General features: G+C 34.3%; 5 protein-coding genes across 8 annotated transcripts; 3 read left to right on the top strand and 2 right to left on the bottom strand.

Annotated features, from left to right (window-relative positions):
• The first annotated feature begins 377 nt into the window (after positions 1-377).
• LOC115770196 (opioid-binding protein/cell adhesion molecule) lies at positions 378-4,457 on the top strand. Its single transcript, XM_030715360.1, has 8 exons — positions 378-502; positions 2,170-2,245; positions 2,586-2,924; positions 2,983-3,252; positions 3,345-3,442; positions 3,511-3,813; positions 3,879-4,049; positions 4,241-4,457. Exons 1-8 carry the CDS (start codon positions 500-502, stop codon positions 4,403-4,405), a joined length of 1,425 nt encoding a protein of 474 aa, XP_030571220.1. The 5' UTR covers positions 378-499; the 3' UTR covers positions 4,406-4,457.
• Positions 4,458-8,072: 3,615 nt separating this feature from the next.
• LOC115770195 (IQ and AAA domain-containing protein 1-like) lies at positions 8,073-12,373 on the bottom strand. Of its 2 annotated transcripts, none has more exons than XM_030715357.1 (8): positions 11,568-12,373; positions 10,911-11,241; positions 10,309-10,598; positions 9,967-10,123; positions 9,585-9,848; positions 9,306-9,463; positions 8,611-9,194; positions 8,073-8,225 (listed from the first exon to the last, which is right to left on the bottom strand). In XM_030715357.1, exons 1-8 carry the CDS (start codon positions 12,301-12,303, stop codon positions 8,124-8,126), a joined length of 2,622 nt encoding a protein of 873 aa, XP_030571217.1. In that variant the 5' UTR covers positions 12,304-12,373; the 3' UTR covers positions 8,073-8,123. The 2 variants fall into 2 exon arrangements, with proteins under 2 accessions (XP_030571217.1, XP_030571219.1); XM_030715359.1 differs by lacking the exon at positions 11,568-12,373 and adding an exon at positions 10,766-10,854 and having other exon boundaries at positions 8,078-8,225; positions 10,911-10,993.
• Positions 12,374-12,813: 440 nt separating this feature from the next.
• LOC115770184 lies at positions 12,814-15,114 on the bottom strand. The gene is made up of 5 exons (XM_030715345.1): positions 14,983-15,114; positions 14,761-14,924; positions 14,566-14,699; positions 13,964-14,034; positions 12,814-13,187 (listed from the first exon to the last, which is right to left on the bottom strand). Exons 1-5 carry the CDS (start codon positions 15,061-15,063, stop codon positions 13,095-13,097), a joined length of 543 nt encoding a protein of 180 aa, XP_030571205.1. The 5' UTR covers positions 15,064-15,114; the 3' UTR covers positions 12,814-13,094.
• Positions 15,115-15,624: 510 nt separating this feature from the next.
• On the top strand, positions 15,625-19,035 carry LOC115770183 (GDP-Man:Man(3)GlcNAc(2)-PP-Dol alpha-1,2-mannosyltransferase). The gene is made up of 6 exons (XM_030715344.1): positions 15,625-15,753; positions 15,813-15,892; positions 15,959-16,154; positions 16,222-16,680; positions 17,479-18,155; positions 18,214-19,035. The coding sequence occupies exons 2-6, from the start codon at positions 15,876-15,878 to the stop codon at positions 18,287-18,289; spliced, it is 1,425 nt and encodes a 474-aa protein (XP_030571204.1). The 5' UTR covers positions 15,625-15,753; positions 15,813-15,875; the 3' UTR covers positions 18,290-19,035.
• An 810-nt stretch (positions 19,036-19,845) lies between these two features.
• LOC115770142 (fatty acyl-CoA reductase wat-like) lies at positions 19,846-23,113 on the top strand. 3 transcript variants are annotated; one of them, XM_030715288.1, is made up of 11 exons: positions 19,846-20,239; positions 20,310-20,433; positions 20,514-20,629; positions 20,686-20,753; positions 20,829-21,155; positions 21,326-21,435; positions 21,510-21,595; positions 21,666-21,775; positions 21,841-22,101; positions 22,527-22,784; positions 22,845-23,113. In XM_030715288.1, the coding sequence occupies exons 1-11, from the start codon at positions 20,237-20,239 to the stop codon at positions 22,945-22,947; spliced, it is 1,566 nt and encodes a 521-aa protein (XP_030571148.1). In that variant the 5' UTR covers positions 19,846-20,236; the 3' UTR covers positions 22,948-23,113. The 3 variants fall into 3 exon arrangements, with proteins under 3 accessions (XP_030571148.1, XP_030571149.1, XP_030571150.1); XM_030715289.1 differs by having other exon boundaries at positions 19,848-20,239; positions 20,829-20,870; XM_030715290.1 differs by lacking the exons at positions 19,846-20,239; positions 20,310-20,433; positions 20,514-20,629; positions 20,686-20,753 and having other exon boundaries at positions 20,823-21,155.
• Positions 23,114-25,138: the final 2,025 nt, after the last annotated feature.

Genomic DNA, 25,138 nt, shown 5'->3' with positions numbered 1-25,138 from the left:
TCGATGCATCCCAGGACTATGGTCGAATCCTCGAATCTCTTAAAAATAGTATATGAAATAGTATACGAGGGCGGATCGAATATAACTTTAAATGAATCTGTTAAACAAATTTTCATACACACCCAATTTCTTTCCGGTAGTTCCCATGGAATCAGGTATATAAAAAACGGTTATAGGGTGTCTTATAGTCGAGTACCGTCTGCATAATATTTTTTAGTTGTTTTAATAAAGGCATGCAGTCAACAATACAAGTCATTCGTGTGAAGCTCTCTCAAAGCTTTGGAGGTAAAAGCGTTTCAAAGTTGGGCTTGCGCAGTGAGTCTGAAAATGTTAAGGATAAATACAATTATACTTGTCAGCCAGAAACTTTGGTCTATTTTATAACTGATAAAGATTGTTGTTTACTTAATAATAAGAATATATTAAAAAGTTGGTGTGAAAAAGCAAAACGTAAGATTTGTTAATGGAATAAAGAATCCGTTCTTCGAAGAACATCAATATGGTAAGTCGTAATCCAACAATTAGGCATCAAAAACTTCTTACATGCATGTATGTATGCATATACGAATAAAGGTACTGTGCAACTATGCATATAGATACATAAATATCCATTTACTTAAAATTTTTTGCATTTATTCGTGTCTAATTGACAAGTGTGTGCATGTATATACATAAGTATGTAAGATTTTACATCGCAAAAGAACATGTAATTTCAAGTATATACATATGCATGACTTTGTATGTATGTACATCTAATTGTATTTTCAAAAGTACATATTCATATATACCTATACATAAGTATGTATGTGGATTTATATGCCCAGTGCCTAATTTACTCAAATTTTAATGAATAAAAATGTGTATTATATATTGAACACCCACAATTTATATTTTTGGTGCTTAATATTTAGCTTATATACTTAGAACAAACGGTTTATATAGAAAAAGGTGTACATCACGTGTATCTACATACATTACATTCATTACGTACATATGTGTACAATGTCCTTCCCTACATATTCATTCGTCCTACGATATGTAGACGTACATACATATGTATGTATGGGAAAAGTGAGAACAGATGCAGTGCTGCGAAATATATATGTGTGTATATACTTGGTTGTAAATGTATATTAGTGCAGGGTATGCATGTATGTACATACATTCATACATACATGTGTGCAAATATTCAACGTTAACACCTTTTGCTGCTAGCTTTAACCGGTCTAATACTGCAGAATAAATATAATTGTGCTTATGTATAAATATTACACGACTTTGTATATATATATTCACACATATACCAAAGTTCAATATAATCTGATCGAAATTAATGTGTGAGGATAGATAAAATCCTAAGCACTTGACTTTATTAGGACCTTCTTTCTAATAGGAGCTCTTAGCTTAGTGTTCGTTTTTGATTCGGTTGAATATATACACATAGTATTCGGACTGACCTAAGTGTCCTTAAAGGCAGTTTCAACTATAAAAAAGAATAAAGTTATTGTTAGATATGATGCGCACTCTCTTTTAATAATATTCGAACAGTCGACAAATCGGTACACGCTTATGTGTAATATAAAAAGTATAAATATCTTTTTGAAAATTCATTTGAAACGTTTTAAGGCTCAACAGTTATAAAGCTCAACAACAAATTTGTATTACCATTAATTTCAATCCTTTCCCACGCATAACTGTGGAAATCGTAGGAAAGCAGTTTATAAGCCTTAATTGTAACCATTCGATTAGCATTAAATTTATAATGGAAATTCATTGTAATTCACGTGTTTCACGATTTTAACGTATATACTCCTAGTGCCGCGCAATACGAGTTTATTTTAAATAATCGATAACTACCCGCCTTTACATGGGATCGATACAAATCGATATCGAAATCCTGTTTTTTTTTTAAATCGATCAAAAATCCACCATTCCTCACTAAACCTACTTATGACCAACATGTTACATAGAGATCGGGCAATAAACATCGAAATATATCACAAGAGCACTTCCCATAGTGCGGGACTTAGGTGAAAGTCAGCGCAGCCGCAGCGCGAACTGCACGGCGCGGGTTCAGGTCGGGCCCTCCCAGCTAGAGTACTCATACTAGATTTTTGGTAATACTTATAAGTCTTTATATTAAATGAACATTTGTTTTTTCTTTTACAGATTACATACTTTTGCAAAAAGGGTCAGACTATGCAATTCTATATTTGTATTTTAGCGTTAACGATTTCACTTAGAGGTAAGTACATAAGGTTTGCCAAATATAAATTCATTTTGTCATATATTACAAGATCAGTTAATCGATTGTGTTTCGAAATAATGAAATGAAAAAGCTTTTTTGTTACTTGTATTCGATTGGGAATGTCAATGGCCAGGGTTAATACATTTATTGGTTGCATAGTGCAATATAAATACACATGTGGTATTATGGGTAGATCTAAATCTTCCAATTTACCTCCAAAGAGGCAAGAGAAACAAGTAGAGACAGTTATTGTTTTCCATGTAAGGGCTTAACTTTATATTAAATAAACAAAACGACGATAATAATTATAATTATATCTAAATCAAAAATACTTTAGCGTCTGTTTCAGATGGATCTTTTATACTGCCAGAAAATGAGGCTCCCACAACAGCACCGAAATTTTTGTCAAGGGGTCACCTGTACAAGGTTATAGTTGGCGAAACAATTGAATTACCATGTAAAGTGCAAAATCTTGGGTCATACGTATTGCTATGGAGGAAGGGGTCCTCAGTTCTAACTGCTGGACACTTAAAAATTACAAGAGACCAAAGATTTAAAATTGGTGCGGACTACAATTTACAGATTGTCGGCGTTAAAACTCAAGATGCCGGAGACTACATCTGCCAACTTGGGGACCAAGAGAATCGGGATCAGGTCCACACGGTGGAAATATTGGGTATTTGGCAATTACTAATTAACATATATTTCAATAAATAACATTATTTCTGCTTTAGTTCCACCGACATTGCGAGCACTTCCACATAATGGTCAAGTGACGGCACGCAAAGGAAGCACAGTCACATTGGAGTGCAAGGCGTCTGGCAACCCGGTTCCCACAATATACTGGTTCAAGAAGGACGTTTATTCGGGACCCACCCATTTATCAGATAGCTCCACATTGATCTTGGAAAATGTGGACAGACACCACGCAGGAACATATCAATGTTCCGCTGACAATGGGGTCAAGGAACGCGTCTCAATGGATATCCAGCTGACAATCTTATGTAAGCTTATCTATATACATCTAACTCTTAACCCAATTGAATGGCCTGTAAGTGTATAAGTGTATTTAATATTAATTAAATTTCCATTAAAGCACCCCCAGAAATAACGGTGGAGAAAGCATGGGTGCATGCCGCCGAAGGATATGATATAGAGCTAGTTTGTGTGGTTCATGGGGATGTCAACTCTGAAGTAAGTAATACCTGGCATACTTATATGTTCTATTGAACAAAAAACAAACTCTTATTTCAATTGACTAGATGCTCTGGTATCAAAACTCTTTTCTCTTGGATCCAACTGACCGGCGTTCCATGTATCCGCATGATGACAGATATAGTCTTATTATTCGAAATTTCCAACAAACTGACTTTGGGAACTACAGTTGCGTTGCCGACAATGCACTGGGAAGAACAAAGAAATACATTGAGGTCTCTGGACGTCCAGGGCCAGCTGATTTTATTTCGCCAGCTCTAAGTGGCTTTCTAGATCATTACAACTTGACTTGGACAATAGAGTCTATACCGCCCTTGGATGAAATTAAACTCTTGTATCGACGGCTTTTGGTAATATTCAAAATCCCACCATCATATGTGTAATGATATGTATATGCTCGCATAAAATATTTTAGATGAATGAAACATACCAACATCCTGGCAAATGGCATGAATATCATATTAAGCCTATTCCGATCCGGACTGACGGCACACATTACCTAATGTCCTACGTAGTAAGAAATTTGGAACATAATGCTGTCTACGAAGCAATTGTTCAAGCCAAAAACAAATACGGTTGGAATGAGGTGAGTACACGATTTTTCCATTCCTATGTCAAAGTTGGACGATAAGTCTTCAATGTATGCGTGAAAGTGTAGAATCTGTAAGGTTAAGGTAAAAATATGTGATGTATTAGGAGCTGCGCTGGGCTTGACTTAATAATAATAATATGCTGAGAATAAACTTATAAATAAGCAAAATAAAACAATCCTTTTAGATCAGCGACATTCATCAGTTTTATACACGAAATCACGATCTTCTTCTCGACATCGATATGGAATACAAGATGGGAATATCCGGTTGCAATCGATTATCAATGACCATGGATGTATTAATATTATCCTATGTTATTTTAATATTAGCTTTAAAAATTATTATTTAAGAAATGTTTACTTATTTGCAAATATAAGTTCAAAGGTGCCTTACTATGTATTTAGAATATGTACATATTTATAAAATTGAGTAGATATTAAAAATTATGTTCATATAAGAAGTATACAATAACACATTTCAATTGTTACACTATTTATGAATCCAATTTTATTTTAATTTCTAAAAACAAAAAGTATTATAAAAAAAGTATATCACAAAAGAAATTCATCAAGTTATGTAAATACATATAAGCATTAAAATATGTTAATTATATTCATTTGATTTTAACTGAATCATTAGAATTCTTTTTGTTAATATATTTATATATCAGTCTATGCTTTAAAAAAGAGAAAGGAAATCATAAACATTAGATGGTTATTAAATTCTCTAAGTGTAAATTTATAAATATAACTAACCAATAATTTTAATATCAGTAGATTTGATATATTAACAAACTTGGCTTTTTAAAAACAAGATATAATTAACCCACAGTGCCCACAGGCATTATTTATGTTAGAATGAAACAAACCGCCTAGACTGGTTGGTAGATCGCATTAAAGCGATGCGAGTATTATAAGAAAATGATTTAGTCGCAGCAAATTCATTTCAATGACAGGCAATATCAACAAAAATGTACCTCTTAGAGTCAGTCATGCTCTCATTCTCAGTGTAATCTAAATTTTGAAACGACAACTAAATAACCTTTACAAATTACCTTTAATTTGTGGTCTATACAATTATTTAGAATTATATGTGTACTTTGCAACATTAACATCACACTACCATGCTTTATAATTTTACAATACATTTATAGATCTTAATTTAAATTAGTCTAATGCATTTATCATTTATGAAATAAATTGATTTGCTTGAGTCCGGCATTTTTCCAATTCTATAATTTTCATAATTTTCTGTTACTCAAAAGTAAGCTCTAACGAGTATGCTAAACTAAGAGATATATATGAATATAATAATATATACAAGAATGTATGGGCTCTATCATGTTTCATATGTTTCTACAAGTAAAATACAGACATGTTTCAGTTCGGGTTAAGCAATTTACGTAACAAAGTTTTATGACTGACAAAAGCATGATATTTTCCGAACAATTCAAGGAATATCGCAAATTGTATACTGAAAATGAGAGTAAAACTAATTAAACATAAATATTTGCCTTATGCTGCTGATACACTGCCGCAATAAGCCAAACACAAGTTAACACTAAGTCAGACAATTCTTTTGTACGAGATTAACTTCGATCCATAATATCATGTGTGTCATTTATTATCATGTGTGACTTGTAACTTTGCCAAGTGCAACATTTTGGTTTGTTGTACCTTTGCGTCAGTGTTCAGGCAGCATGTCACGCACCTGTTAAATTAATTTATATAATGGAACTATATAGTAAATATACGATATGATTTTATTGTAAGTCGAAAATTTGTACAGGTGTCAAGCAATTTAGGCAGCCCTTTAGAAACATTACTGTTTATGTGACCATATATAATATATCATATAAAGAACAATCTATGCATAAGAATATTCATTTAGAACATCAAACTAGTAAAAGGTTCAGAGAAAAACCCAAAAAGAAGAAAAACGCAAAATATAAAGTGACATTGAGTTTGATGTCCAATATACGAATTAACGAAAATATAACAGAATTAGACGTTGACACTAAGGAGTATTCGTCCTTGAGGGGCGAAAAAACAGATGAATCATGTGATTCGGCTCACAATGTACATACCCATTTTCAAAAACAAAGACCCAGAAATCGGTAATATAGATAAAACAGACACAAAAAACGACACAAAATTTGAATCAAATAATTAAAAAAACACTCATAAAATTATAAAATATTATATCAAAGATATTATGCAATTTAAAGTTGGCCTATATACATTTGTATTTGTGTATGTATGTATTCAATCGCAATAACAATGCAAGATACAGTTAAGACATTTTCCAAATGCAAACAAAAATGATTAGTAAAAAATTTACTTGTTCTGGGGGACCTAATCTACCAAAAATGAGGTCCACTATTACATAGTGTTACATTTGTTATAAATTGATGCTTCTTTTAAGTTTAAAAATTAATTTTCCTAAAATTTTATTTGTTTCCCATTCTTTGTCTTTATAAATATCAAAAACTTTTTTAATAATGGCATTTCCATTTTAATATAATTATTTCAATCTGAGGACATTTGCACATTTTACAACACTGCTCAAGAATACATACATACACAGGTATTAACGTATTTGCGTACTCGAATGTATGGATATATACTAATAATAAATATGCACAAAAGTCTTTTTTGCAGTGTGATCGAGAATTATAAATTATATTGACATTTAGATTATTTTTTACTCAAAATACATTAACATAAAACTCGATCGCTTTTTAATCAAAGAGACTCTATTACCAAAAAGCAAAAACGAGGAAAAATTAATTTTTTTGGCTCACAAAATGTTTTGTAAAGGGGCTTGCAAAATAATATTCCATTTAACATTTATATACGTATTTAATCTAACAGCAAGTCGCCAGAGCACATACATAAATGTAGCCAATTTAGGGCCACGAAAATGATAGCCGTGCGTCTTAAATTAACAGAAACAAAAGAAAAAAATTCAATTGTATTCCCTAATTTGAACTTATAATTGAGTAACCCTCGTTCGGTAAGAGAATTTGTAAACCTAATGTATGACTTGTGCAATACGCAAATAAATAAGGCAATTTGTAGAAACCTTCAATATAGCATATTTGAATAAAATTTTAATAGTCTAAGCTAAATACAAACATTTGTAAGCCTAAGAGAATATAGATAAATACATTAGCATAGCTCACTTGAACATGGCGAAGAGAGAGCGATTTTAGCAACTTATGTATCTAAGTCCAATCTTTTTTTGTTAAATAATATTTATGTACATTGTGTTTAACCATAGTCTGATCCAGTCATCGATCTGAATGTAAATTATTCCGTAAATAAAATAAAAAATAATTTAAAAGAAATAGCTATACGTACTTATTAATTGTATTATATAAGTACCATTTACTTATAAGCTGATAATTAAACTGTCCGTCTGTTTCCTAAAATTATATTAACCAATAATTAATTTAATTAGAAATACACAGAATAGTCGTAAGCAAATAAAACAAACGATCGCTATTCATATAAATATCTTAAGCAATGTCTTAATAGTTCATATATTTCATATAATTAAGGCACGGAATACATTTACTTACACTAGCAAATAAATAGCCAAAACACATCTAAAAACATTAAATACAACTGCTAGAATAATGTCGATGTAAATGTTTGATAAATAAAAATCATATCATTTTAACAAGCAATAATCATAGTCTGTTTAATAATATGTATGTATAAATTAGAGTATAAGGTAATGATACTAAATGAAACTTCTTACTTCTCACTTAGAACACATCTTGCCTCTGGATCTACCAGGTTGTTTAATTTTACTACTGAGTGCGATACAATTTTCTACAATCATGTATTCCCCAACGAAGGTGTCCTGTAAAGTGAATACCAGGATTGGGAATTCGCTTCCAGCAAAGTAATCAAGCTGTTCGCTTTGCTTGACAGTTTGACATGATAGAAAGCTGCACTTATGTAGGAATATTTTTGGTATTTGAATATAATAAAACAAACGAACTGATTTTAAATGATACACATTTTAATACTAGCTTGCATATCAATGCTGAATTTTGCTTATTTCTTCTTCTGCTTTGCTTCTTTTATAGCCATCATAGCGCGCCTCATTTTCGCAAATTTATTTGATTTTCCAAACCATTTGCTAAACTTCTCCATCATCTAAAGGAAATTCAAGAAATTAGCACAACAATTTAATGATGTTGCAATGTTTATCAAGTTTATGAACTGGTGTAAAGATATATCTGTATTTAGCCTTAAGCCCAAAATGAAATGATGGGCTTAAAAAAGCAGAATCGGATGGTAAAGTTCAAATTTAAACGTGAACTTAATAGTAAGTCCATGAATGTCTATATATAATTTAGAAGGTAAGTTTCTACCGCCTCTGTGTCATTTGCTTCGATCGGATGTTACAAAATGTTGTTTAAATTCACTTACATCAGGCGGAAGGGTAAGAAGTTATAAGAACAACATAAATATATAAAATATGTTTGTATGCCTAACTAGTTTCAGTTTTTGATTAGTTTGGGATTTCGATTATCTATACCTTTAACTCCGGCGGAAAAAGTGGAGGATCCAATTCAGTCAAAAAGTATTCCAAAAACTCCCGCGGATTCAATGCTTCAGACTTGAGATGCATTTTTCTTTCCACATTTAATGTGTTAGCTATATTGTTAGTTATATCACCGGAATTATAAGCTTGCAAAACTCTCGCAAGTGCCGAGTATGTGTAGCTTTCTAAATCATCCGTCGCATTTTCGGTCATCAATTCTAACCAAAGCATGAAGCTTGTACCATAGTCGCATTTTGGAATAAGCACTACTTTTTGAAAGGATCTCTTTAGCTGTGGCTTGGCCGCCCACGGCATACTACTTGTGCCCAGAAGTACAATTTTGTCGGTCTTCTTAATTGGCTTTAAGATTTTTTTATTAATAAATGGGGCAAGAAGTTTTGGGGAAATCTCTTTTTGATCAGGCGGAACCCTTTTGAAAAAAACGCGATGCGCTTCTTCAATGTATAATACAGTAGGTTGAAACTCCCTTGCGACTTTCATAACGATATGTAGAAACATATTCATGTCATCAGCGTGCTTGTAAACTTTTTCAGGACTAAGATTTATAAAAACAGCATCTGAAATGATATATTCAATAATAATAATAATAATAATAAATGTACCCAAACAACTACTTTGAAGTCTGAAGATCCATCAAATCAAGAACTAAAAACAAATTGTTTACGTACCCAACTCTGATGAAATTATATTGCACAGCAATTTCTTTCCACTGTTGAGTGGTCCAATGAGTAAAATTGATTTTGGTTTTGATATATTAAACTCGCTCATTCCCAGCATACTCTCCTGGATAACCATTTTAATGTCTCCCTTTGCAGGCCCAAGAGTTCTGAAATTATAGGAGAGAAGCTGGTTTAAAGGCCAAAAGACTTGAATATTCATTTTTTAGGAGGAAACGCCCCCCAGCCACGACTAGAAGTATGCTGAACCAAGCGTCGGGAAGGACTTACGTTAAGTTGTCTTCATCTCTCGTGTCATCCGCCGTAAAATTGAAGTCAGATATGAATTCATCAAAGTCTTTATGAGACACTTCTTCAATGACACCCTCATCTTTAAGTTCATTATACAATGAGCTGAGAGTCCTGTCTCCTGTCGGATCCACGGGTTTCTTCTTCTTTTTGCCCTTCTTTTTCTTTGGCTTTTTAACCTTTTGGGGCTTATAGGGAACATTTTGATCAACAGCTAAAGCCTTTCTCAGTAATTCATATTCAACCCTAGAAAAAGGAGATAATTTTCGATTAATATTGAGATGCAAACTACAAACTGATGGAAAACAACAAAAATGAATATGTATAAATAGGCATAGGCATAAATCAGAAACATTTTACTTACCGCATATATTCATCTACCAACTCCCGCAATTCGTGATGTATTAATTCTAATTGTTCTTCGGTCACCCAACTTTTAATTGGGTCATGATTCTTATTTAGATATTCATCAACATTTCGCCAATCAATGGAAAATTGCTTCATTGTCGCTTCAATTTTTTCTGTTAAAAAGAAATTTTAAAATAGATTTGATTATATTTGGTTAGTAGTAGTCATATTTGATGCGAGTAACTATTCTGCAACTAATGAGCATTCCATTCTAAAAAAAACCATAGTATGTCATATTCGCGATTCCAAGCATCATCGTGTATTAAGAAATAAATATATATAATTCTGTTTGGTATACCTATTGGCTTGCTATCGGAAAGTATAAAGCCAACATCAATTATTCCGGCAGCCTTCAATTTCAATCTTCGCTTAGCCTCCTTCATTTTCCGTTGTTTTATTTTATCCCTTAATTTCTTTTTCTCCGCTTTTATCTTAGCACGTAATTTCTGCTTCTCCTCTTTTGTCATTGGTTTCTTGTTGAGGGATTCCTGAAACTCCATAGGCGTCATAGTTTCATCGATGACAACCAACACTGTACCCTTTTTAACCGGGTCCGGATAGGCGTGAAAATTCCCCGTTTTGTTATAGCTGTGGATCAGATAGAAAAGTAAGTAGCCAGTGAGAGTGTTCGACTAGGAAAAAACCCAAAGCACAGCTTCGAGTTGCCGTAAAATTAATTGACTAGTTTATTGAATAACTCCTATATTCACTAATCAATCAATTTGATGTGTACTCATACCAAAGCAAGGACTAACCTTAAAAAGTACGTATTTTATAAATAAGGAATAGGTTTTCATTCGCGAGAATTGCACAGATCGAACGAAAGAGCCAAGTCGAGAAGTTGCTAAATTATTTCAGATTACCCTAACATTGTTTATTCGTTTATTTGGATGTACTTACAATTCTTCGAACCAAGCTCGAATATGATCGGAAATGTCTTCCATCATCCAAGGTGAGCGCATCTGAAGAAGCCGTGTGCGCTCGTCCATAATTAGTTTTTCAAAATCTTCGTCAAGTTTCCTCCTTTTTTGTTCATTTTTATACATCTCTAGAACCGAATTCGCAAACGTATTTGGTCTCTTTAATCTACGTGTTTTTCTAATGCCCAGCATTTCCCTTTTAAATTGTTTCTTAATTTTATAAATTTTTTTGGTTTTGTAGGCTCTCCACCAAGATTGAATAAAACGAGCTGCGTTATCTCGTAACATGTTAATTCGCTCCATTTCACTCTCTGAAACATATATAAAAATGTATTTATAAGCATTCGAGATAAGGATTAACGTGATTTCTCCGCCCCTAGAGGATGTAAAAAGTAAAAAGCGAATCTACATAAGTTCCTCAGATGACTGACACCCATTGAGTAAGAGATCTTCGGTTATGGATGGCATAAATAAGCTCGCTGCACACTAAGCTACCTCTAAGTTCGTAGATTTTAAAACCAGCTAGCTGGCTTAAGTTGCAATACGATGGGATTTGGGTATCTTCTAGTCGGGCACTCCCGAATAGAGCATTCTTACGTGTTTTTTAATGCAGATTGTTCGATTAAAATATATTTACCATCATTAGTTTCCTCTCTATTTTCGTTTTTATCCCTTAAATCTTTACAGGATTCGTCAGTCTTAATAAAATCTGCGGTGAATAAAGTTCTTTTAACGGGTATGCTCATTGCTTGATTCGGCTTAAAAGTAAACCTGTAGGTAACTTTTTTTCTCTGCTTAACCTCTAGGTATTTTTTTTTGTCATATTTTATATTGGACTTGTAAACACGAGCTTGCCGTGCTCTTTCGTGTGCTTGTATGAGTTCTACAGCTTCGGAAACTTTGCTCCAGTCCTTGGCATCATTTTCCTCTTTTTCTTGATCGTTCATATACAGTTTATTATTTGACAATATGTTCTGAATATCTAATGGACGGCGATACAAGAATTGCGGCGACCTCCATATCATTAAATCGCGCGGAGTAAGCTTTCGGGCAATTAATACTTTGTCTAAATAAATATATTCGCTTAGCTCCATTTCCTTTAGCTCCTCTTTGAGTAACATCAGCTGTTGGGTGGCATTTTCAACCAGAGTTCTGACCACTGCCCGTTTTTGTACTTGAAATGTGTTAAAGTAAATAAAGCTAAGTTTATTAACAAGTTCCACGTATAAGACATAGAGCTCAGAAAATATTTTGAACGATATTGCTTTATCCTCAGGTGGATCAATTGTTTTTAGGCGATTTTGTTTTTTTAAAAGTTGGCCGATTTCTTTTGAAGTAGATATCCAATACTTATGATTTAAATCAAAAGACATTTTAAAAGCACGTTAATAACATAAAACTTAATAAGAAAAATAAAACTAATGTATTTGTGTACTATTTTAACTAATGTAAGTTAAGTATGCAATTGTTGTGGCAAAGCACTCTTGATCAGAGTTTAAGTCTTTGTCCATCAAGTAACTTACATTGATTGAAAATACAAGGATCATTGATCATTAGTGGAAGATCTGCCTTATCTCGTATCTCGACTGTGTTGATTTCCACTTGATTAACCTAGTACTATTCCTTGCTGTATCTCATTGTGAAAGCATCCGATAGTCTTTCTGGAGTCTGAACAACATTGGAATCACTTCGAATTTTTCATAGAAGAATATTGTCACCAACAAATAATTTGCGTGGCGCTTTGGTATTAGGTAATTTGGTGCTTATAAGCGACAGTGGCCATCATTACAATCTCAGAAGCTTTAGAAATAAAATCAATAAAATGATATATATAAAAACAAATAATATACAACATAGAAATATATTTCAAAATATTACAATAAAACTTACTTTTTAGCCACGATACACAACTACTTCGTATGCCTTCCATGGGCGCGGTCGTTGCATGCAAAAGCATTTTGTTTTTGAAGCTACGAATTATGTATAACATGTATATGTTTAAATGTATCAAACGCGATCATATGCTGTTGCATGGTACCGATTAGCTTAAACAAATTCGTATGACATTGTTATAAACCACAATAGAACAAATGGTGTGTGGTAATAATTATATTTTTAACAGTACAATACATCTTAACATTAAATTATATCTTGCTGTTTTTGTTTAGGGGATTTGAAACGGAACAACAACCGCCTCTCTATGATCAATTTGTATTCCTAATACTCCAGCGTGAGATTTCTCAATAAATATTCTCATCTGAAAAAAAAAGAAATAAGCATAATATAATAATTAGTATCATAAAGCTGCTTAAGGAACGATCTGTTCCATTTTTCTTTTTAAATATATGCAAAATATGATCATATAGCTGCCATAGGAACACTCGGTCGAAAATTACTTTCTTGTATGAACAAATGTTGTATATCTAGACATCTGGAATAAATCCGGCATTTAATAGTTTCACTATGCTGCTTAGCCACGAGACACCTTATAGGGACTTATATAGGACTTATATATTATAGAGTTTCGAACGAAAAATGCGCTTTTGCAGGCAAAACGATACTGTTTTCCAAGATATTTTCACCAAAGTCAGCATTTATGAGCTCTCGTTTCTCACATATCTACAAGGCCGGAAGATAAATGACTACAAGTAAAGAATGTAGATTTTCCTTCTTTCATTTTTCAAAAACCCGTATGATAAATGAGAATATATCAAATTTGAAGTTTCTATATAAAGTTTCTTCATAAAGTTACCGATATGGCGCGATCACGCACACAAACAGACAGATGGACATGGCTAGGACGTCTCAGTTTGTTGTCCTGCTAAAGAAGATATATACTATGCAAATACAACGTCAATGTACAAGAGCTTGATATCCCATGTTTGTGCCGGAATAATAAATCAAATAAAATAAAATAATTGCGTTACCCAGCGTTCGCTGGTTAAAAATATTGATATCTAGTAAACAATTTTAAATTCTACATGTTTCCCTAAAAATTTTATAAAAATTAGTGAGAATACATGATTTACTTACCTGAGCTGTATCATCTGGATAAATGACTTTCGACAAATAAGTGTGATAGTTTGGTATATCTTTTAAAAGGCCTAAAATAAAAAAAAAGCATTATTTACAATATTCATTATATTATATTAAAAATAAGAAACAGTATATATTTATGTGTAACCCCTTTAATAAGTACTGGTATATATACAAACACCTGAGACTAGGGATGAGATTTGCATATATTAAATACAATAACTTTATAATTTAGCTAACTTTCTCATATATATATTCCCTATAAAAACTTTAGTCTTATCTACTTTTTAAGCAGTTTGTAATTATGTAGTACTATAGCTGGTAGAAGGGCCAGAGGTATCTGGTATACAATAAAATAGATTACATTTTATGTCACGCACTTATGAGCAATCAATAGATGGAGATAGTAGCCGAAAAATTGGGCCTTACTATAAAGCAACAAACTCTGAATAAACTATCTGGAACCTGTTGATTTTATATCTAGCAAAATTCTTTGCGTTCTCTTTAAACGCATTTATTACCAAGTGACCGGACTAAAAATAATTTGTTTCATCATCTGTCGTCACGCTCTCGGCATAAGTAATACTGGAATATCAAACCTTTCTGCTCCACACCAGGGTGCTGGATGTTGTTCCATAGCTGCTGAAGGCGCTGTGAGTATAGTTTTATTCTATCCGTGTACTCTTGATGTTCCAATGTGTGAGAATCCAGCGCACCAACGTTGATCATGTTACTAAAGTGCATTATAATGAAATATTAAAACAGCTTTGCAAACATATTTGCGTTGCACGTACATTGCAGTATTTTGCACCAATCTGGACAAGGCATTTTGGTCGTCTTTCTTTGGCAGCGACTGAGAACAATCATTGCTCAAATCAGCAGAGTTGCTTCGTCGCAAAGCTGGACTTTGATTGACCGAGTCTGCCAGAAGATGAGTCCTTTCACTGGGTTCAATGCCCTAAAAGAACGAATTTACTTATATCTGATCATAAAACTTTAAATATATATAAACTTACTTGGTTGCCTAGGTCGTCTGTACAGTGCCAACAACTACAAATAGATGCTAAACATTCCAAAATTGACCGAACGTAATCCATATTACCGCTGTTATTGTTAAGAACTTTCAGTGATGGAAAAATGTATTAAGTTATCAATAGGGACACTCCCAAATATTTAATGATGTGGTTGCCCATAATCACTAATCTAAGACCTGCACGAACAGGGTTGCCCATAAGCAAAATTGTGCGGCAAAATCTTGGCCGTCAATATATAGTAAAACATAGTAAAATATATTAAATATAATGAAGTAATACTTTTATAATTCTACTAAAATTTGGCTGTCACATTAATTGTACACAAGAAGTTTTTTGTCTGATAAAGAGATCCCAAAGATCTTGTAATATCTATGAACTTCGTAAATTGAATGGCACTGCGCACAGTTATCGATAAATCCCAATCTCCAATCAGCTGTGAGTTTTTTTTTTGAAAGACAATTTTAAGATTATTTTAAAAACGAATATGGATAATATAGAAATTTATTGTGGTCAATGGATAGCATGAAGGGGAAGACAAAAACAGCACGAAGAAATGAGGGAAAGTGCCTGCTATTTTAAAAGTGGAACGATTATTGCATATGTATCGAGTACTTAAAAACACCGGATGGTATCGAGTACCTGTAATCAAAACAACGACCATGTTCTAAAAATCAATGGATTTTCATACTAAAAAACAACAGAAATGAAGTTAATCAATAACACAAAATAATAAACAACGCACTTATTGCGCATGTAATTAATTCTTGTTTATTAAGATAAGGTTCTGAACTTACGTTTCCCATTCGTCACAGGCGAGGCATCCCTCCCGCCAATAAAGCCTCGACTAACTGAAGAAATAACATAAAATAACTAATATGGTGTTTGTTCTGATGTAAGAGCATATTCTCATGCATAGAGAAAACTAAATTCTTAATTTAAAAAGCTTACTTCGCAACAGATTCTGGGTGCTGATATGGCTGCTAGGTATTGCCGCAACTATTTTCTTTTGCCTACGTCAATGGATTCTACGCAACAAAAAAAAGTTGCACTGCCCTGAATCGGAAAATAGATTGCATGTTGGCATATTTCATCCATACTGTAACGCCGGCGGCGGAGGGGAGCGCGTTTTGTGGTGTGCAGTGAGGGCTTTGCAGGTACAACTAGCTTATATTACATTAGAACATCATCCGCAAATATTAAGAGAACTTTGTTTTGTTTTAGAACAAGTACGATAACATCAAGATAGTTATTTACACAGGAGATATTGACGCAACGCCCAGTTCAATTCTGCAAAAAGCAAAAAATGTATTCAACATCTCGCTCGAAGTCGAACACATATCATTTGTATACTTAAAGCAACGGCATTGGATTGAAGCGGGAAAGTATCCACACTTTACTTTGCTGGGACAAAGTTTGGGTTCAATTGCCTTAGGCATAGAGGCTGTCTGCAAGTTTCCACCAGATATCTTTATTGATACCATGGGATATGCCTACACGTACCCCGTCTTCCGTTTCTTGGCAGGCAGTAGAATAGCCTGTTATGTTCATTATCCCCTGATAAGCACAGACATGCTTAAGAAAGTTCAATATCGCCAATCATCTTTCAACAACAAGGCATATGTTGCGCGTAATCCCTTCCTAACGTGGATAAAGCTTAACTATTACCGCTTGCTTTCAAAGGTAAGTGCACATTTACAAGTCGCTGACGCTGGCTCTGATATCAGTGTCGCTTCTTTTGCGTTTGGTTTTCTTGTGTTGCTGACGTGTGCTAGTGAGGCAGGCGCAGATAAGAACATATTTCGGCCTGTAGGTGACTTTCCACGTGACATCGTGTTGAAGCATTGACAATGATAGGGTCAAGTTCGGGTAGACAAGCTCTGTGAGTTTCTTGGTCATCCAGAACACGAGAAACCCGGTTTCAAATCACAGGCAAATTTATTGGTGAAGTGTTGCTTTAACCAAATTTGTCAGTAAAAAATGAGTAAGGACGGTTCCTAAATTTGGCTCAAATAGTGAAAAGAGCATTGTGCAACTACTAAATGCAGAGTTTGGGCTTAGATATCATATCAGCTATTTGATATAGTGGTCAGATGTTAGTGGAATTTATTATGGGGTATATTGCTTACACATAGTGCAACTAGTAAATGCCGAGTTTGGTCCAGACGGTGGTCCGAGGCTACTGGTTTCGGCATATTTACTACCTCTAACAGAAGGACGGACCAATGCAAAGTTTCAGGACAATGGCAGGAAAAATAAGGGACTGATTCGCATAGAAACAGAGATACGGACATGACATTATTAACGCGGCTGTTGATCCTTATCAAGAGTATATATACTCATCGTTATGTGGTCGGAGATGCCTCCTCTGTGTTATGGATTGATTCCTTATAGCTATATCGCATATATAATGTGTATTAATATTAAATAACTATTGATGTTGATAACAGACAAGATATATTTGCCTTGTTTTATTTTCAGACCTACAAGTGGGTTAGCTGCTGTTCAGAAACCATTTTGGTGAATTCAACATGGACTGAGAATCATATCGTAGATTTGCTGAATGTTCCATTAAAAACTCATCGTGTGTATCCGCCATGTGATATAAAACATCTAAAGAGTCTTGAGCATATAGAAAACAATGAAGAAATTCTAATAGTCTCTGTTGGGCAATTTCGCCCCGAAAAAAATCATCCATTACAATTGCAAGTTCTGTATGAGTTAAGGACGCTGCTGGCAAGAGATGAAGCACTGTGGAATCGAATTAAACTTGCTATAGTAGGATCATGCCGACATGAAGATGATTATGAGAGACTGCATAACATGGAGGATCTCGCAAAACATTTGTCTCTTGAGAATTCAGTCGAGTTCAAGGTTAATGTTAAATATGACGAACTCCTAAACATATACAAACGTGCAAAAATTGGCATACACACTATGTACAATGAGCACTTCGGCATTGGAATCGTTGAATGTATGGCAGCCGGTATAATAATGATTGCTCATAGGTCTGGTGGCCCTTTGCTCGATATTATTGAGACTTCTGAAGGCTCTCAAAATGGGTATCTTGCAACGGAGGCGGTTGAATATGCAGCTAGCATATTAAACATAATACTTAACTCTGCAGAGACAAATCAAAATATTGTTTATGCGGCAAGGTGCGTACTGTGGCATTAAATAATGAAAGTTAAGTTCTAAACTTTTTTTACATTTCAGGTCCTCTGTTGAGAGATTCTCTGAAAAGGAATTCGACGACCAGTTTCTACGGGCGATTTCGCCAGTTTTTGTATAAGTTACTGAAAAGCCGATATGCTGACCGAGAATAAAAAAAATATACTTCATTGGAAACCAATCTCGTCATTTTGGGAAGATTCTAAGTAAATTTGTTCTTTTATTGAGGTTAGTGTGTTTGAAATAGTTGAGAGAACTTTTGTTGCTTATTAATATGAACCAATTATAGGCTAAGTAGAAAGACTAATTATAATATTTATCCATGTTATGTATGGATAGCTAAGCCAAATCTAAATTAAAACTTGTAAGCTTGCTCTAGCCGATAGTAACTGACTTGAAGATACACTGACAAACTTATTAACAGAAACAAAATTACACATACAAGACCCAAGCTGCGAACTTTAGACAGCGACTATACGTTTTCCTTTACAAATATAAGTCTAGCTTTTGGGCCCGTTCCGAAAGTACTGAAATTTTATTTTAATTGCAATTGAAATTTTCGAAACTGGTAATGCACAAGGAGTTAAACCTAGAGATAACAGCTAACAGTAACAAAATTGTTAATACCCATGCAGTCATTTAGCAAGTGGGCGGTATGTTTCGTTAAAAGTATTTTATTCATAACTACAGCTTCTTCCGATTATTTATAAGCTAGATGATTCGGTTGTCCGATGTCCAAGAATCTGCAGGCATACGACTAGACAAGAAGAAAGTAGAGCACATAACATGGTCAAGATATTGTAAAAGCAACAAATTGTTGAGATTTTAGATCGAGTATTTAATAAAGGTGATACATGATACATATATAATTTTACCGCTGTCAATATTTGTTAAAATATATATATTCTAGCTATAATATATATTGTAGATGATAAAAAACAAAAATTACAGCACTAGATTTATTTATGCGTGACACATTTTGCCACAAAATGATCGTAACCTCTGTAAGAGTATAAAAACTTCAATCGACAGTTTCCTCCTAACCGTTAGATGAATACTCCCAACTGGGTAAACACGTACTTACATCATAACAGGTAACTATTGAAGGAAAAAACACCATATCACAAAATGGCACATTTTTGCAGTAAAACTAATCAAGCAACCAGCAAATTTCCTTCTTTCCAGCTTTTCCGAGGACTTAAGCCCACAACCATCAGCTTGGGCTTAATTACTAATCGACGTAAGCCCATAGCGTCAGCTAGTTAATAAATACTTATCACATATTTGTACGTTGGTAACTAGTCACACAACTTGTCAGTCATGACAAACAGATTTATACGAATAAATGGAAAATTATTAAGCAAATTAAGCTAAAGATACTGTAGTCTAAAAATATTCAAGTATGCCAAATTTATAGGCAGTTTTGTTTCAAAAATTTTATGCTAAAACGTTCACTCCGTGACCATTGTACTTTGCGATGCATATTTTGTGCCGCTGTTCAATATCAGGTTTTTCGAAGCATCAAGTGAAAGTGATTAAGTAAAGAGAGTAAATATGACCAGCACAAAACAACAATGTTCACTTAATTCAGCAACCCGAATTCGAAATACAGTTATTTTTTATTATAATAATAATATTCATCTAAAATGTCTGAGTGCTCTTACAGGTTTACGTATTCCGTGATTAACTTTATAAAAAATGATTTATTTTAAGTATATCAATATACATTTATGCGTATTTTAAAAGTAATTCGCGTATTGCACACTTAAATTTTCCGGAAAAATTGCAATAGTCCTTAAATTTTCTTAGTAAGTGTATAGAAAAGTTCGTTTTTAACATGTAAGACGAACACTCGAGAGTTGAGCAAGAAAAACGGCTGAGGATTGAAAACACAGCAAAAGAGTTACAACACTTGCTCAGTGCTGGTTGGTTTTTTTATGATATCCCGAAGTTTGATTAGTTTGCATAGCATACAAAGTAAAGCCACAGTGCCCTTAAGATATTGAACAGCTTTATCAACAAACACTTTAATATCTTCGGAGCCCTAATTGTTTGGGTCATAAGCCGCATGGTAAGTGATTAAATAAATAAATATTTAAAATTCACATGTCAACATGGTTGTTTTTGTTTGTTAATTGTAGACGAAGCAAATGGATGAAATGGAAACTAAAAACATTTTGGATGAGAAAGATGAATCAAATATACAGAAGTTTTTTGATGGATCGAATATATTAATAACGGGAGGAACTGGATTTTTAGGAAAGAGTAAGTTAAACGTATTTTTATTATATAAGTACTCTTGCCAGCTAATTTGATATTTTGTTCAATTTATTGTCTGCTTTCAGTTTTAATAAACAAGCTGCTTATGTCCTGCCCAGGCATAAACATAATATATTTGCTTGTGCGTAGTAAAAAGAACAAGAGTGTAGATACCCGTGTGGATGAAATATTTGATGACCCGGTAAATATACAAGTTATGAATTATAAGAGACTGCCCTAATCAAAGTTATTTTTTAGGTTTTTGAAATACTCAAAAGAAATTCTACAAAATATAGTTTTCACATAAAAGGCATTGCCGGCGACTGGTATATGGACAAGTTACCCAAAGAAATTAAAGTCAATATAATTTTATTTATTTTTTTTTTGTTATGAATTCACAGTCTGAAACCTGCCTTGGGATTAAGCATCTATGATCGGAAAATGTTAGTAGAGAGTGTCAACATTGTCTTTCACATGGCTGCAACCGTGCGGTTTGATGAAAAACTTAAAACAGCTATTAAAATAAATGTTAATGGGGCATATGATATAATGACGCTCTGCAAGGAGATGAAATCTCTGAAAAGTGTTGTTCATGTATCAACGGCTTATACACACTGCCCTCAAAAAACCATTTTAGAGAAGTTATATCCAATCCAAAATGATGCTAAAAGCCTTATGTTAATGGCTGAGTGCATGCCCGAAAAGCTGTTGGACCACGTTACACCCATGTAAATAAATTCCTTTAACTAGAAAAGCCCGAAAAATATTTAAAAAATATATATATCTGTTGGGAAATATTCGTAGATATTAAATATAAATTAAGCTTACTTTAAATCAGAATGAAGCATAGCTTCTAGTCTAGTACTTTAGAATTAATTAATAATTGGTATATTTGCAGTTTATTGGGAAAGTGGCCAAATACGTACACTTTTACTAAAGCTGTAGCTGAGGATGTCATTCGAACTTGCAGCGAGCAAATTCCTGTTGGTGTATTTCGTCCTGGCATTGGTATGTTTTGAATCAATTGTGGGCTTGAATGCGAAGCAAAATTTAAACATGTAGTACTCCATTTATGTTTACAGTGATTTCAACGTACCAGGATCCAGTGTGCGGGTGGATAGACAACTTTTATGGTCCAACTGGAGTAATAGCTGGAGCTGGCACTGGGGTAATGCTTTCTTTTATTTTAATTTGCTTTTCAGATATTAATTGATATGTTGTCTATATACAATTAACAGCTGCTGCGGACTTTACGCTGTAACCCAAAAGCAGTTGCTAATATGGTTCCAGTCGACTTATGCGTGAACAGCATGATAGCTGCTTCCTGGGATATATATGAGAGACACAAGTAAGGTGTCAATTTATGACAGCCTCCAATATATATGTGCAAACTCTTAACGTTTCTCATTGCAGTTCTACAAGGGCGTCAAAGGCATCCGGCAATATACCCGTTTACAATTTTTGTACGACGAGCGAAAATCAGCTAACTTGGGGTCAATTCACAGCCAAAACCACAAAGTACGGACTAATGTATCCAACTCTGACAGCGATTTGGTATCTGTGCTATTCAAATACAACTAACAGGGTAGCCCATATGATATCAATTTGCTTTCTGCATTATTTGCCTGCACTTCTCATCGATATTCTATGTTTGTGCCTTGGAAAAAAGCCACGGTAAGAAAACAAGAAGATATATTGGTTTGTTTTTTCAAAAGATTGAATCTGTAGGAGCTTTATAATAGTATCGATAAAATTTTGTTAATATGTAAGGGACAGAAATAGACTGCACTCTGATCCGAGCTAAACAAATGTCTAAATTTGCAATAGCTGCAGGATTTGAACCAGCGACTTCTCTGTTTCGGCTGTGAGTCGTGTTCGGGACGAGCCCGGACATTCTACTATACTTAATATATCTATAGCGAGAGATGTTATTTATTATTGATGATATTTTAAAAGTAGCTCAGAGTCTAGTCAAAATTTTGTCTTTTAATACAGGCCTTTACACTTATCTCTAATTATCCAAAGGTTCATAATATTTTCGAGTACAAACACAATATTGTGCAAATAAATAATGGTTATCATAATAATCTTATTTACAGGCTACTCAATACTTATAAAAAGATTCACAAGTTCATGAATGTTATTGCTTACTTTTCAATGCGGGACTGGGACTTTCGTATTGATAATGTTGAAGACCTTTGGAACCGTATGACAAATATTGATAGGCAAATATTTTTCTTTGATATGAAGCAGTTAGATTGGGATTTTTTCCTTCAACAATATTTTCGTGGAATTCGAAGGTATTTATTAAAGGACCCATTGGAAACCATTCCAAAGGCATTGATTAAATGGAATCGGTAAGTAAAATTTCTAATTAACATTAAATACGACTAAGCACTAACCATTTTTATTGACAGCTTGTACTGGCAGCATCAATGTCTTAAAGCTATAATTTATGTTATAATCTTTTATATATTTTTGGTTTTCTTGAAATGTCTATTTGGCATTCTTTTAGCTTAGATTTTCTGTCTGCAAACAAAATTTCTTCTTTTTCATTTTTAACAATTACTTAATTAAAATTATACAAGCTGGATCGAAGATGTCTGGATGTCGAACTCAACAACAACACGGTTGTAAAAATATGTATTAAGTTTAATAAGCGTATGTTTTTTAAAGGATTTTTAAAGGGAATAAATTGGAATTGCTTTTCGTAAGCTGAGATTTTTCCATGGATTAGGAACCACACTGCCTGGACTCCTACAGGCCTATTAGTCCTTCTGCACCTTTTTTCATCTGCTGGCCAAGAACGCTTTTGACATCGGATTGGATTTGGATTCCGAGGACGTCATAATGCGTTTAGGGAGGCTCGCAGGGTATAAGCCTTCCTTTGTGCTGCTGTTTTCTGGATATTCGCCAGACTTTCGACCGCGTCTGGCATGAAGGGCTTTTGTAAAGGCTAGCGGCTTCAACCTTTGTGATGTGGAGATCAAGGATGTTGAAAAGTGGCGTTGGGAAATGCGACTTCAGCTTGAAGAGAAGGCTATTGCCTCACTTCATCGAACGCCTGCTTGTCATCCAGGATCATTTCAACGCAGTTTCTTTATTAAGTGTATACATTACTAGCCGTACTCTCTACTGTCTGAGACTGTTGTCCTTTGGTGTTCTTGATTCTCAGTGATAGGAAATTTCCATCGTTACCATGATACACAAGCCTGGCAAGCCGGAGGACGAGCCCGAGTCATATCAGCCGCATAGTCTCCTGTCTACGCCATCTAAGATCTGGAAAAGGCTTGTCACAGCAAGACTTATGGCGCCTTTATCCAGGCAACCGATTCGGCTGGCCACGAAACCATGGAGCAGCTTCACAAGGTGGTCAACCACAGCCTGAAAGCGTTTCACAGAAAATCGTACTGTTCTGTGTGGCGTATCTGGCACCTAGGTCTGCTGGCAAAACTGAAAAGCGGACTGACATCGGCCTACTTTATCCTGATCCGTTCCTAATTGAAGGGTAGTTTTTTCAGGGTTAAAGTAAGGGCAGGAGGGAGTAGTCCCCACCCACTACATTATCCGGTAGAATACTATCTTTGTCTCGCATTTCACTGCAGACATGTCTACTGCGAGCGTCCATGCACTCGAACTGTCTTCGCGCTTTCTTCTTATGGCTTCATATGCCGACGAAGTCTGCTCCATGGTCTGCGCTAGATCCCCAGTTATTGGTCCTCCTCAGCAACTGGGCTCGATGCTGGAACGTCTAATTAAAAGCAGTATGCTTCACATTAGACGAGGAGTGCCGACAGCTCCGGGGCCAAGCGGACTAACCTACTCCACAGAGACTTAACGATTCCCCAGTTCAAAGAACAAATTCAAAACACCATTACCATCGGCTAGCCGCACTCGCCAACCTGACAACCTTTAAGGGGCCCCTCGTATCAGGAGATTGAGAAAGATAACTTTTACCCAGATATTCCCACCTAAACCAACCCGCAGGCTGTCCACCTGATCGCCGAATTGGACAATATATGTAAGTCGCATCCCAAACAATATTCTAAATCAATCAAGTTTATATATTATTGGAAACCCAATGATTTCGTGTAATTAACTATAAATTGTTGGAGAATTCCAATATAGTCCGCAGTTTTATTGCTTCCCAAAAAGTATGCAGTGAATTGTCCGAATGAGTTACATATTTATTGCCTAAGAATTTGAAAAAGATTGAACAATAATCTTAAAAATAACCCCTTTGTAATCAGGGGAAAGAGAACCGCGACCGATCCGATTAACTACACCCCAGTATATCAACAGATATTTAATCTATTATAGATTTAAATATTGACCCACAAAATATAATATGTAGAGTCGGTACACTACAAATCTATCGAGAATATCGATGGGGTGACTATAGATAGTTTGACAGTTCTACTAGAGGTAGGTTTTTGCAAAGCTGATGCCTTAAGAGCACAGCTTGTGTGGTGGGTATAAATGTATAAGAGTAGTGAGAACGGCTTTTTGGACTCCGATTTTCGGAAGTGTGCATTGAATATCGTACGTATGTGGGTTTTGATCAAAGTTTTTGATTTCTCCGATTTTTTCTTTGATTAAATTTTATTAACAAATATTTAGACTGTTTTAAAAACATATTTTATTTCTTTGTATAATTTTAAAATATTTAAAAAGTAGATTACTTAAAAAATAAAACCCGGATATTTGTATT

The sequence above is a fragment of the Drosophila novamexicana genome, unplaced genomic scaffold (genome assembly GCF_003285875.2).
Source record: "Drosophila novamexicana strain 15010-1031.04,08,12 unplaced genomic scaffold, DnovRS2.1 tig00004555-arrow-pilon, whole genome shotgun sequence".
NCBI lineage: Eukaryota > Metazoa > Arthropoda > Insecta > Diptera > Drosophilidae > Drosophila > Drosophila novamexicana.
Note: the sequence above shows the minus strand (reverse complement) of the source record. Positions and strands in the feature narration are given on the sequence as shown.